This window comes from Diceros bicornis, chromosome X (assembly GCF_020826845.1).
Source record: "Diceros bicornis minor isolate mBicDic1 chromosome X, mDicBic1.mat.cur, whole genome shotgun sequence".
Lineage (NCBI taxonomy): Eukaryota > Metazoa > Chordata > Mammalia > Perissodactyla > Rhinocerotidae > Diceros > Diceros bicornis.
The window spans coordinates 121,778,513-121,792,374 of record NC_080781.1 but is presented as its reverse complement, the minus strand read 5'-3'; the positions used below and the strand labels follow the sequence as shown (position 1 = coordinate 121,792,374).

The 13,862-nt window shown below is 39.0% G+C and overlaps 1 protein-coding gene across 2 annotated transcripts in view; it reads left to right on the top strand.

Annotated features, from left to right (window-relative positions):
- The window catches only part of GPC3 (glypican 3), a 413,594-nt gene that overhangs the window by 272,220 nt on the left and 127,512 nt on the right, over positions 1–13,862 (top strand). For both annotated transcript variants that reach the window (XM_058536778.1, XM_058536777.1), the window contains one exon: positions 5,918–6,051. In XM_058536778.1, the coding sequence (XP_058392761.1) occupies positions 5,918–6,051 (134 nt within the window). The remainder of the gene's footprint in view (positions 1–5,917; positions 6,052–13,862) is intronic.

Below are 13,862 nucleotides of genomic sequence, written 5' to 3'. Positions count from 1 at the left end.
CATAATACATTACAGATTATTAGTGATCTTTTATTTTAATGGTCAAGCGATTAATAATGTCACAGCAAAACGTCTGTGGGGGGAAAATGCTTACATTGTCACCAGGTCTGTTCATTATCCTCTGTGCTCTATATCCAGATAAATCAATAGTTATTTAATAATGATGTGCTTCCTGAAGTACAGGGTTATAAATTAATTTAATGCTCATATGCATATTTTCTGTAGGAAAAATGAGTGGAAAATGCCTGCCATGCCCATCTCATTGTAAGAAAATGTATGTAATGATTACAAGCATATAATAAGAATGGTTTGCCCAGCCAAATGTTTGTTCATTTCTGTTCATCAGTATTCATTTGAGCTACTTCCATGCAGTTTGTGGAAGCAGTGCAATCAGTTGAGTAGTGTGGCAGATTGAAATCAGTAATAAAAGCCCTGGGGAAATTAATAAGACAAAACATTAACCACAGACTAAACATTAACATATATTAGCATTTTTATTATACCTGTAGAATTGTTAAATGAGCATGGTTACTACTATTAAAAAGTTTATGTTGTATATCACATAATTTCAATGTATATTTTATTTTGAAACTTTTAAGATTTAATTAAATGAAATTGAACAACAATATAATAGACAATACAACAGAATGAACTGAAGTTCATTATGGATTTTAACTGGAAACCTATGGAATTCCCACCCCACCCTATCCCCAGCTGCAAGGTAGCCTAAAACAAATGCCACAGGTAATATTCTCCAGAGTGGACCACGGGATTAGAATTGATATTTAAATTGCATAGCCATCAGGGTTCTGATGAATCCATCGACAACCAAAGACTAAATTTATACCAATTATTTAGCCACAATTCTCAGAAAAGCACGTCTTAGGACCACAGTAATCAGCCGGATTCTAGTGGAAAAGTTATTCTATAATTAAATAAAACTGAAAAGACCCTCTAGAGGTCCTCAATCTTGGCGGCCTCAGGTGCAGCTCTTGAGAGGGAAGGAGTTGTGCTGATCGCTGAGTACAGTTCAGTGGGACAGGCATCTTCCAGTTCAAAAGCTGTCCGATTTCCGAGTGCAGTATGTTGTGTCTGTGGCTCTTGTGCCGCAGACTCACTAATGTGAACTTTTCCCTTTCTGCTTCTGCTTCTCCCTTTCCTTCCCCCCTCCTTCTTCTATTATGGGCCATACAAGTTAAAACGCACAGCTTCACACATAACACATAACATACACACACACACACCCCTTTTATATGTTTCTCGAGAAAGAAAATGCAAAGCCTTTCCTTTATCTAATTTTGAAATCGAGAGCAAAATAGATCTGTTAGGGCTAGTTAAGAGTGGGAGAGGGTCAGAGATACGCTTTAATGTAGTAGCACCCTCCCCCCATTTTCAAATCTTTTAGGCTATAACAGGTAAAGGCTTAAACCTGTTGCATTTTTGTAGCCATAGGATCAATCTGGAATCTCCATTTAGGGGGAAACTGTAAAGAATATACTTGGACCAGACATCAGACTAGACCTGGGTTAAACTGTAGGAATTACAGAAGATTTTGTAGCTGATCCAAGAATCTGACTTCAGGAGCCGGGGTCCAGGGACATCCTACAGGCAGCAAGCAGCAGACTGGACCTACTTGGTGGCCACCTCCCGCACAAAATTTGACATCCAGTGTTTTAGTATGGTTACTATGGAATCTTACCTGGCAGGCCAAAAAGTTTAAATCATTCTGCAAGAAATACTGCCTGAAACTCAGGTTAAAATTGGATGTGAGTTTTCTGTTTATCTTTAATAACTAGCCCTTCTTTGAAGTATGTTTTTGGATTCTTCGTAATCATGAATGTTCTCCAATTATGGATGGGATGTCCACAGGACTACAGAGCTGGGCCACACCCAATACTGGGAAGCCCCAGAGTCTATCCTCTTGACAGAAATCCAGGGCGTAGGGGAAAATCAAAAACAAAAACATAGGTTTTGGAGTCAGACAGTTCTGGGTTCAAGTCCCAGCTCTGCCATTTACTACCACTGTGACTTTGCTTAAGTTTCTTAACCTTTGTGAGCCTCAGTTTCATTATCTCCAAAATGGGTTCAATAACCTGCTGTGTATGCCTCAGAGGGTTATTGTAGGACTCACTGGAGAGAATGGAGAGTGGATGTAAAAGTTATTTGTGAAGCACTAGGCTGGAGTAAGGTGTTATGTTACAAACGTGAGGTATTGGTATTGTTGAGAAGCTTACAATATAGGCTCTCCTTCTCTGCTCAGCCATTTGGAGAGAAAAAGCAAGTCTGAGTTTTTTGTCACCTGAGAGTCTCCAGAACAAATAACAAATGGGGACCTCAGAATGAATACAGTTAGATTTTAACCAATAGAATATCTGCATTTCTTGACATGTCAATTATGGGATGCACGTGTGAATTGCATCAAGCCAAATGTTTTGCGTGGTTTTAAAATCTTTGGTAACATACTCTACTTGCAAAGTAATTTTCTCCTTTTTTTCAAAGGAGCCCAGGATAACATATATATATAACATACAACCTAACTTCAAATATCATATCTTCCTCTTTTGTATGAGACTAGAGTTACTGGTGGAGTAAAGCTGTGGGACCAGATAAAAATGAAGTCCTGTTGTGGGTGAGAGGTAGAAGTGGGGTTGTAGGCCTGGTTTCCTAATGCCCAATCTATTGGGCTCTTCACTCTATCTTGCTGGTTCTTAGCAGTGTGTTTTCCTTATGTGTGTACAAAGCCAGTGCTCTGGACCCTGGTTAGAAAAGAATGGTGCTAAGGTTACTAGAATGACCTCCTGACCCGGATATGGTCCAAGGCCCTGGCTTCTTACGTTTCAAGTCTTATAACACTTCAGAGCACTATTACTTTTCCTGCCACAGGTTTTGGCACATGAATAAAGGCGCCATTAGGAATCACAGGTCATGGAAAACGAAAAGGTTTTATATTCCAGCTCTATTAATAGAGACACTCACCTATCCAATAAATTCACTCCAAGTAGCTAAATTTAAAGGTAGAGGCATCCTTGACTAGGTCCATTAGTCAGTGAAAGGAAATTGGATTGCACTTCTTGTTTAAGAACCTAAACTCCTGGGTAGGATACTGATTTCTAAAATGCCACTTGGGAGGCTGGCTTCTTTAGCAAGTGCAGCTGTAGAATAAGACTCAAGTCTCCCAGCATAGCCGGGTGTTTCCCAAGTGGGAAGCTGAAAGGACCTCTTTCATGTAAATACTGCATCTCTTTGTAAATTATGTTTTCTTTTCGTGTCCACTTCTCAAAATAAGCTCATAATATTCACCTACAGCTCACACAGTGTGGAGGTGAAAGATGTGGGGAGAAGGGCCCAAAGGGGGGTCTACATTTGACAAATGCTTTGTATATGAGAAGAATTTGCTTCATGGTAGATTTGTGGAAGAAAATAGAGCCTGTCTGATAAGATGTGGCAGATTTCAGATGGGGGAGTGGGGGTGTTGGCAGGACACCATTGTTTGCCCCTTACCCCACACAGAGCCTTGGGAAGTCTGCTTGATAATGCCACATTGGGTGGCTTGGGAAGAAAGGTCAGACTCCAGACTGGCTACATTCTCATTTGTTCTTAACCTTCCTACTTTTGCCTCAGCTGCACCCCTTTCCAGTAGGTTGGGAGGGGTTAAAAACTTTAAAGTCTTGCTGTGGCCCAATTAGTATTCACTGATACAAAGAGCAGCCTTTCAATGGGGAGGGAGATTTCACAGCTGTGGGTTGCAAGTAGACGAGTTACTGTGAAAGATGTGTGAAAGATTTTTATTTCAGTGCTGGATTTGGAACAGGTGTCGGTCAAGAGAATGTGTCCTGTGCTCCTGAATGTGCTAAGAATACTTTGATCCTGGTGAAATAGACTCTCACATTGATGTATGTTCACAGAGTAATAAATAGATATTTATGGAACAAAAATCAAGGTTTTATTCTATGAACGTTCACCTGCAGTTTAACAAAGTAAACATGGATATGCCTATGGACATAAATTTATGATGCACAGTCTGCCCTCAGTGATTTGTATCTGCACTGTGTACTTTGGAAGTGACTGGAATTTAACTCTGCAGTCCAGACGGGCAGCCCCTAGCCTAAAGCACCCTCCCAGACTGCTACCAATTAGGGCACATTCAGAGAATGCAGATTCTTCATTTGAAGTTAATATTAGCCCAAGTGGAATAGCATTACATAAACACATCTGAAAAATTCAGTACCATACTTTCCAAGCCAAACGAAATATTTTAAAGTATCTGCAACTTTTGTTTCATTCCCATTAAGATAACTGTTGAGATAGTTTGAATCTCAGACTATAGGTGCTGTATTGCACAAATGGAGGTGATGCTACTGCTACATCTAGGTTTCTTCTAATTCAAGAATTTATTAATATGGAAAACCTTCCAAAGCTATATAAACTAAATGTCATTTATGCCTTTATAAAGAGATAGATAACTTAGTAACTGTTATTGGGGCCATCTTAAGAAATCCAGAAGCTGGGATTACCACACAGAGCCTGTGGCCTATCATTAGAATGGCGAGCCAGACCTGATACTAGGCAATTCCTTCAATTCACTTCAATTAATTCCTCTTTACTGAGTGCCAGTGTACAAAATCCAGTCTGAATTCTGTGGAGGGACAGAGTAACAAAGATATAACCCATGTCCTCACAAGTTATTGCCAATATTTTTCCTAAAGTGTACAATCTATATATTCACCTTAAACATGTTGGCTATCTTTTTGAGGACTAGGAATTCTTTTTTTTTTTTTTCAAAACATAGAATGTATGCAAGTGGAAATCAAGCATCATCTTCTAAGGAGGTGATACTGCACAAGCTTTGAAGTCAGACAAATAGGTTCAAAGTCAGAAAGTGAATCCATTGCCTATTTGCTTGAGGCAAGTTGCTTAACCTCTCTGAGCCTCAATTTCCTCGCCTATAAAATGAGAGTGAAAATATTAACCAAGTGTCTGCCACAAAGGAAACATAGAAATATGTTACTATTCATACTTCTTTATATGGAAGTTCATTTAGGCTTTTCTCTGAAAGTGAAAAAAATAGCAAATCTACAAATAATTTACCCAAATAATCATCTAGCATTGTAAGAATGGTAAGAAAGCTGATGCCATTTTTTATCATTCCTATTTGAGTGTAAAAGAGCTAATCTTTAGAGGGAGGCATCCAATAAATATTTTTGAATGAATGGATAGAGGAAAGAAGGGAGGGAGGGATGAAGCTAAACTCTCTTGAGCACCTATATTCTTGAATCCTCTCTGTCTTGGGCTCATTCAGTGATATGTGATTCACAGCTGACGACACTGGCTATGGATTGGTTAACTTGCCTTCTTCCCTTGGGCGTTTTTAGGAAAGTCAAATGAGCAACTACATTGACATTTTTCAGAATACCCTAGCTTGGGTCTTATAACAAAATGCTCATAAGAATCAGGAGCACTCTATCCATGGGAGGCTGCTCTTCTATTAACAGACTACTCTAACATCTCTCATACACACCCATATCTCCTGCACCAGTTCTTCCTAAACTTTGCAACTCCCATTTGTGAACTTCTCATACGGATAAATACCAAGTGCCCTTGAAACGTACCAATAGCGTAAGTCCTGGGTAGAGGATCCTCTCAAATGTGCACTTTGCTATAGAAAAAAAGCATTTTTCATCTTAGGAAATCTCTGAACAGGCTGCGCTCAGAGTCCCACCCAACCCCCAGTCTTCAGTATTCCTTTGCACAGATGGTTTTTTGCCTTAAAAGCATATCACCTTTTTTGACTCCAGTAATAGCTTCGTTCTGCTCTTTAAAAAGAAATTGATGAAGAAATTGAAGTGCATTTCAGAATGTGTTTCTACTATCATATCTGTGAAAGTATCATATAATTATATGGCGTTTCTTTTTTCAGATTGGCAAGTTATGTGCCCATTCTCAGCAACGCCAATATAGATCTGCTTATTATCCTGAAGATCTGTTTATTGACAAGAAAGTATTAAAAGTTGCTCATGTAGAACATGAAGAAACCTTATCCAGCCGAAGAAGGTGAGAGGTTTTTTTTTCTCATTTCAGCATACAATTAGCAATTGTGTTTTAATGTCAAAAAACATTGGAGTCAAGCTTCTTAAATACATGTTATATTCTGACATATATATATATATATGTATTCTATATATATATTATGAGTACAGTGCTTGATTAATTAAATTCTTTCATCTGTTAATGTTAGAGAAAAGAGATATTATATTATATCAAAGCCATATTTAAATGTAAATTTACCATATGTAAATATCTAGTACAGCAACACGGGGTGGAATAGACTTCTGTATTCAAGATCTTTATTCATTAAACAAAACACTTTCTGCTTATGATCTGGTCTCACAATTACATGGATTGGTTTGTGACTTTTCTCTTTATTAACAGTGAGTCAGGGTTGAGTTCACTAGAGAGAAACTGGCAAGACACACTCATGTGTATACACACACACTGTACACTCTACACACTCTTTTTAAAATGATAAAATGAAGGATTCGGTTCCTGTTTCTTAAGACAGCAGTCAAGAGACTAAATTAAAGTTGGTTTCTTATTCTTTTCATCCCTTCTCCCCCCATCCAGATTCCCTCCTTCCCTATTCTAGTTTCATGGTTACAAATAAGGGGTAGAAATTAGATGGGAAGCCCAACACAAATCTAGGACAACTGCCTTCTCTAGAAGGACCATGTATGTAAGCCAACCCTGCTACTGGCTCAAAAATAGCTAGACATCAGTTCTGCTTCCTGATGACTTTGAGGGGATTGGAAGAGATTGGCCTATAGATGGAAAAATAAGAGATTAGATAAGTAACATCTCACATTTGGGCTAAATTATTCCATTCATATCCATTTACTACAGAAGGTTTTGAAGTGGTAATTCTTAGTCATATATGATAAAGTTAGAGTGAAAGAAGGCAGTAAGGCCACTTGAGAGCTAGGCCTCCAAAGCAGCATTTCAGGAAGTGCATTTTCTTCTCTTTTGTTGACTTCCAACCTAATGGATTTCCCACCTAATGGATTTCTAATTTCCCTATAGCAGCAGTTTTAAAGTGTGATTTGAGGACTCAGGGAGTCCCACAGACCCTTTCAGGGGGTCTGTAAGATCCTCCTTTGCTAACTACATATCTGTGTGAAGCTGAGTTTTGTTCATATACTTCCACCAACACAGCATATTGCAACATATTAAATACAGACGCCAATAGGAGAATTTAGTTGCCTCCTATTAAGCCATTCAGTAAAGATATTTTACAAAAATGCAAAAACAAAGCCACTTGTCTATTTTTTTCATAAAAATGTTATTTATGTTAACATATTATGGCTCATTATTGTTAGTTTAAAATTAATAATTTTTTAAAATTTTTTCTGTTTTAATTTCTAAAGCGATAAGTATCAATAGGTATATATCATAGAAACAAAAGCTCTTTGGGATCCTCAATAATTTTTAAGCATATAAAGCAGTTTTATTAGTTATCTAGTGCTATATAACAAATTCTCCCAAAGCATAGTAATTTAAAACAACAAACATTTATTATCTCACAGTTTCTGTCAGGAATTTGGGAGCGGCTTGGCTGGGTGGTTCTCAGTCTGTAAAGAAATTTTGGTCAAGATATTACCTGGGACTGCAGTCGTCTGACGTGTTGACTGAGACCGGAGGATCCACTTCTAAGGTGGATCACTTACTCATTTAGCAAATTAGTGCTGGTTGTTGGAAGGAGGCCTCGGTTCCTTACCACTTGGACCTTGTGAGTGTCCTCACAACATGGCCAATGACTTCGCCAGAATAAGTGATCCGTGGAACAGAGCAAGGAGAAAGCTGCACTGTCTTTTATGACCTAGTCTCAGAAGTGACATATTGGCAATTCTGACGTATTCAATTTGTTAGAAGCGAGTCACCAAAACTAGTCCACACTCAAGGGGAGGGAAGTTAAGCACCACTTCTGGAAGAGAGGAATGTCCAAGAATTTGTAGACATATTCAAGAACCATCACAGGGGTCCTGGCACCAAAATATTTGAGAACCATTTCCTTACAGCATAGCTTCTTTGGGAAGTTTTTGATTTTTGTGGAAGACAAAATTAGGCCATTTCTCTAGGCCCTTTTAGCCCCTGCCTGCCCTTTGTCCACTGTTCTCCATTGCTTTCACTCTTTGCCTAAACCACCTGAGGAATTAACCTCAGTCATTAATCTTTAAGTAGTGGAAAGCCCTTGCATATTAGACTGAAGTGAATAATTTATATAATATTATATATGAATTATTTCTAGGTAATTCATATATGAAAATAAAATTTAAATTATAATACAAATATAATATATTTATATTATATATTATAGTTATATTACATTACATTTATAATATATAAGTATAGCATATATTAATATTTATAAAATATAATATGTTTTTATATATATATATATATATATATATATATATATATATATATATTACTTTATTCGACTCAGCAGACATGTAGGAAGCACCTATTATGTGCCAGGATGTATACCGGGCACTGAAAATCAAGACACGATCTCTGCTGCCCAAATCAGTCTAATGCAGAACTAGACTTAAATACAAATAATCACAGAACAGTTTTCGAAGTGCAAAAGAATGTGCGGTCTGTAAAGGCACCCTACCGGGAAAGAGAGAACCTCTGCCCGGGGAGGTATAGTGGAAGCTTCACGGAGAAGGTGGTATATGAATTTGTAACAGAATCACATGCAGAGTTCTTTCAAAGAAAACGCACCAACCCAGTCCTATTTTGAGCTTACCCTGTTAACCTAGACCCATTTATGAGTAAGTAGGAGGTTTATCAAGGCCCTGCTGCCATGGCTTCTCTATTGGGCTCTGTGGGACCTATTCCCTTTCGCCTTACCAGGGAAGCCTCTATGGGTGTTAATTCGTCCAGGGAAAGAAGAAATTGATAAACGGGTTCTTGGCTGGTCACCCGAATTTGTTGTGTTGCTTAGATTCATTTTTGAACTTATTGTTGACCCCCAAAGAAGAGAAAAGATAGTAAGAAAAATTGCAAAGCCTGTAGACTTCAGTAAGTGGTGGTCAGGCAGGACTCCTGTGGGTGTTGGGAACACGAGCCTGTCCCATAATGTTTCTCATTTTTTTGCAAACTGAAGCATTAGAGTCTGAGACGGAGCCAGTCTTTCTAAATTCTCTGGCAGAATAAGAAAACAAAACAACAGAAGAGTGTCTGATTTCATTTAACGCCCTCAAATAGGCATTGTAAACCCTCTTAGGGAGAGGGGAGAATTGGGGACTAAAATGATCTCTTGCTAAATGCATTGCCCCCTGCAATCTGGTGTTAGAACAGTTTGTTTTGGCAGAGTGTTAGTACTAATATAAATTTCTCAGTACGTTCTGCACAACATTTCACCCTGTCCGGAAAAATATATGTGCCTCCAGCATCCCTCACACCCAGGCCCAAGCTCCATCCTTTGCAGTTAAAAATATAATAATTGGAAAGGAACCCTATTGTAGCATTCAGTCTGTGGAGGTTGTGAGGAAGCTGTCTGAATCTGATTATGAGTTGAAAAGCCCTTTGCCTTATTAAAATAACAACACATAAAGAAATGCGGGATTCCTTTGGTAGCATTCAGGAGTCATCTGTTTGTTTTGTCTGCCCCCAACTGGGTAGTTTGCAAGACACAACTAATCTTAGAAATAGCTTAGTTCTGTTTAAAGGCGATTTGATACTCAACTGGTGGCCTATATATGAGATTCAGTGTTCCTTTAAGACATAAATATTGAAAATATCTGTCATCAGCTTTAAAAGAGTGAGGGCAGGACAAGATGCACAAGCAGTAGGATCAGAATAGAAGAAATGAGATTTTCACAGCCCTTTCCAGCTCTGTCTCCCTCCTTTGCCCTCTTGAATGTCTCTTTCGCCTCTTCTCTGATGATACTGTTTACCTTGTCGTTTGTGTATCCCCCATAAAATTTGGTAAAATACATGAGCAACATATTTCCTTTTTCCAAACCTCAAATCTATAGTTGAATAGTCCATCCTGCGTCTATATACCAAGCTCTGGCCCAATTGCTAACCTGTGAGAAAGTGACACAGTCCCTCCACCCTTGTGAAATTACATCTATGTATTCCAGCATTCCCCTTCCTACACCTCCCCCCTCCCCTTCCCCTCTGACTTGGTCTAAAGGGGCAATGGATTAGGTGACACTAGTAAATGACCTCGAAAGAAAAGAACAAAAGCTGATCTCAGCTCGCTGGTCCAAAAATCAATGCTTCCTCCCACTCCCTCTCAGACAGCTGCTCTGGTTGGGCTAGGCAGCTTTGTAAGCTCAATGGTGCCTTCCACCCTCGGAACAAAACAACAAAGTATGTCCTGAGTGAATCAACCAGTTTCGGCTCTGGTGCAAGTCATTCTGCCCTAAATAGGACTCTGCTTCTTGCAACATTTGTCAACACCATCTCTATGCTAAGCATTGTGTAAGGATTAGGCTCTGATGAATAGGAGGAGCGCCTAGCCTAGTTAGGGAGACAGGCACACGAATAAATAATTTTCATACATTGGGGGTGAGTGCCCAAACAGAGCTATGTACAAAAGGGTGGCAGCATCACAGCCGGGGGAGTTAACAGCTCCCCTGTGAGAGTCAAGAAATGCTTCTTGAGAAAGGCAGCTTCTGAGCTGGGCCTTCAAGGAAGAGTAGAAATTCAACAGACAGAGGAGAGAAAAGAGGGTGTTCCAGGCAAACAGAACAGTATGGGGAAAAGTATGGGCTAGTCTCTGAATGGTAGAAAATTATAGTTTGGGGTCAGACTGTGAAAGGTTCTCTGCAGCAGAATTAAGCATGATCCTGCATCATTCCAATTGTAATTATTTTAGTTTATGTGCTTTTCTGTGTTTTCAATTTAAAAAAAATAATGAGCTCATACTTTATATTAAGAAAAAAAGAACCTTAATGATAAAGGAGAAACGTTCAGGATCTGCAGTTGGGGATGAAAGGCTGCTTTTACTTGCAGTGCTTTCCAATTAGTGCTGCTTTGATGCCTGCCCAAGCAAATCATTGCAAAAAGCAAAGGGAATCCCCTCCCCCACACCCAAGAAGGGGATGCTCCTCTGGAGGATGGCGGAGCCCTCCAGGGAAGATCACGTGCCCGCAGCCGCAATATTTCAAAATAGCTCGTGCTTGCAAAGGGGCCCTATCCTTTATTTTCAAGTTTAACACATTGAATAGAAACCTCTATGAAGAGACTCTTTTTCCTGAGCAGACTGCTGTAAGCAAGTGTTGGGTTTGTCCTAAGTGAGAGCCATAAGCTCCACTATTTGTATATCAAATGGTATGTTTGGCATTATGTATTTGAATAAAGTGGAATTGGAATCAAAGAACATTCCCTTCAATCAAATTGTTTTTCCCATTCTGGGCAACTAATTGTCCAAACTTTCTGTCCCTTTTTTTTTCCTAGAGACAATTCAGTTGAGCAGACTGCCTTAGTTCATGAGTGGAGATTCTTTTGTTGTCTGTCATGGGCTACTAGCACAAAGAGAAGAAATCTGGAGTGAGTCATATATGGGTAATTAATATGTCACTGAATTTAGTTTCAGGTGTCTTTCTTTAAAGAGAGAAATAGAAATATTTGACTCACTTCCTTTTAAAATTATAAGTAGGGGGCTAGAAAGCTTTATTTAAGAAAAGATAAAAATAAAATACACTGAATTCCCACACCAGAACAAATTTAGGAAGGAGTGATGAGAAAAGACAAAGAAGAGGAGAAATGAGAGAGGCCCACTAAACTCCTTAGGAGATAAACTGCTCCTGTCACAGTCTGCTGCTTGCAGGGCTGTGGTGTCAGAGGACATTATCACCTGTTGCCGTTGTCTTTTGAAAAGCTCATTAACTCTCCAACAGTTTAGAAAGTCTTTCTTCTACCCTGCAAAATAGTATGTCTGGATTTATTTTCAAAAATCAAAAAGTTTCTTTTGGAAACCAAGGTTTATTTTCCCACAGTATTTAGAAAGTTTTGCATGCAGGAATGGCCTGCACTATAACACGGTACTTGGGAACTCCAAGGTGTTAGCCAGTTTGCTAGATGTGCTGGAGCCCTGCTCTTTGTTCTCCCAAAGGTGGGTACTGCTCTATCCCATGGGATCTGGGAATTATTTGCAAACTGGCATTTATTTCATTATTCTGGGGTTCTTTTCTAATCAAATCCACTTTGGATTCTAAGTGGGTTCTAATGGGAATAACATACACTGAGAACCAAAAAGTACTCAGTAACAAGCCTATCAAGAAGTATAGGTTTTAGAGAAATAAACACAAAACTTTACTGGAGAGAAAAGTCTGGAAGGAAATATATCCAAATATTAACAGTGATTATCTCTGACTGGTAGGACTATTAATAAGATTTCTTTCCCTTCTACTTTTCTATATTTTCTAAATTCTCCATAGGGAGCATATATTTCTTTATTTATTTACAATGAGAAGGAAAACCAACAGACTTCATTTTAAAAGATGAAGGAAGAAACAGATTTTAACCACTGTTTATAGTTCTTGCAGTGCTGAACTTGCAGCTCTTACAAATTTCTGTTTTCACCCCTCACCCATGCCTTTATTTCATGTCCATCCAAACCTGGCTTTTTCCCAGCTCTCCTGTCTCCTTCCATTGTTCCAAGGGGAAGGGACACCCTTCCCCCTAGTAGATAAGCCTCTCTTTTTCTGAGACATATTTCACCTCTTCTCTACCCTTTTTTGGGGTTATATCTTAGTAATAGCTTTATTGACATATATCCACATACCATACAATTCATCCATTTAAAGTATATAATTTGACTGTTTTTAGTATATTCACAGTTGTGCAACCATTACCACAATCAATTTTAGAACACTTTCATCACCTCAAAAAGAAATCCCATACCCTTTAGCTATCATTCCCCAACCCTCATCCACCCAGCCCTAAGCAACCACTAATCTACTTTCTGTCTCTATAGATTTGCCTATTCTGGACATTTCACGTAAATGGAATCATATAATATGTGGTCTTTCATGATTGGCTTCTTTCACTTAGCATAACGTTTTCAAGGTTCACCCAAATTGCAGCATGTATGAATAGTTTATTCTTTTTAAGGCTGAATAACATTTTTGAGTACTTGTTTTTAATTATTTTGGGTATATATATATATATATAGTGGTGGAATTGCTGGGTCACGTGGTAACTCTATGCTTAACTTTACGAAGAACCACCAAACTGTTTTCCGCAGCTGCAGCACCATTTCGCATTCCAATCAGCAATGTATGAGGGTTCCAATTTCTCCACATCCTTCCCAATACTTGTTGTCTGTCTTTTTTATTATAGTCATCCTAGTGAAGTGCAATCTAACTGATTTTAATTTTGATTTCCTTGATGGCTAATCTACCTTTTTTTTTTTTTTTGGTGAGGAAGATTAGCCCTGAGCTAACATCCATTGCCAATCCTCCTCTTTTTGCTGAGGAAGACTGGCCCTGGGCTAACATCCGTGCCCATCTTCCTCTACTTTATATGGGACACCACCACAGCATGGCTTGACAAGCGGTGCGTTGGTCCGTGCCAGGATCCGAACCTAGACCCCTGGGCTGCCAAAGCAGAGCGCACGTACTTAACCGCTACACCACCGGGCCAGCCCCTAATCTACCTTTTTAAAGTCAACTTCATCTTGGCCTCCCATATCTGATACTCCACATCTGATTCCTTCACACAAATCCCTGTGAAGCCCACCACTGCCTTCCTACCAAAGACCGTTCAAACGGCTATACCAGATTAGTTCAGTGGTTTACCCAGCCCAATAGCTAGCAAGTCTTTGAAAAAGAATGTCAGGAAAATATTTT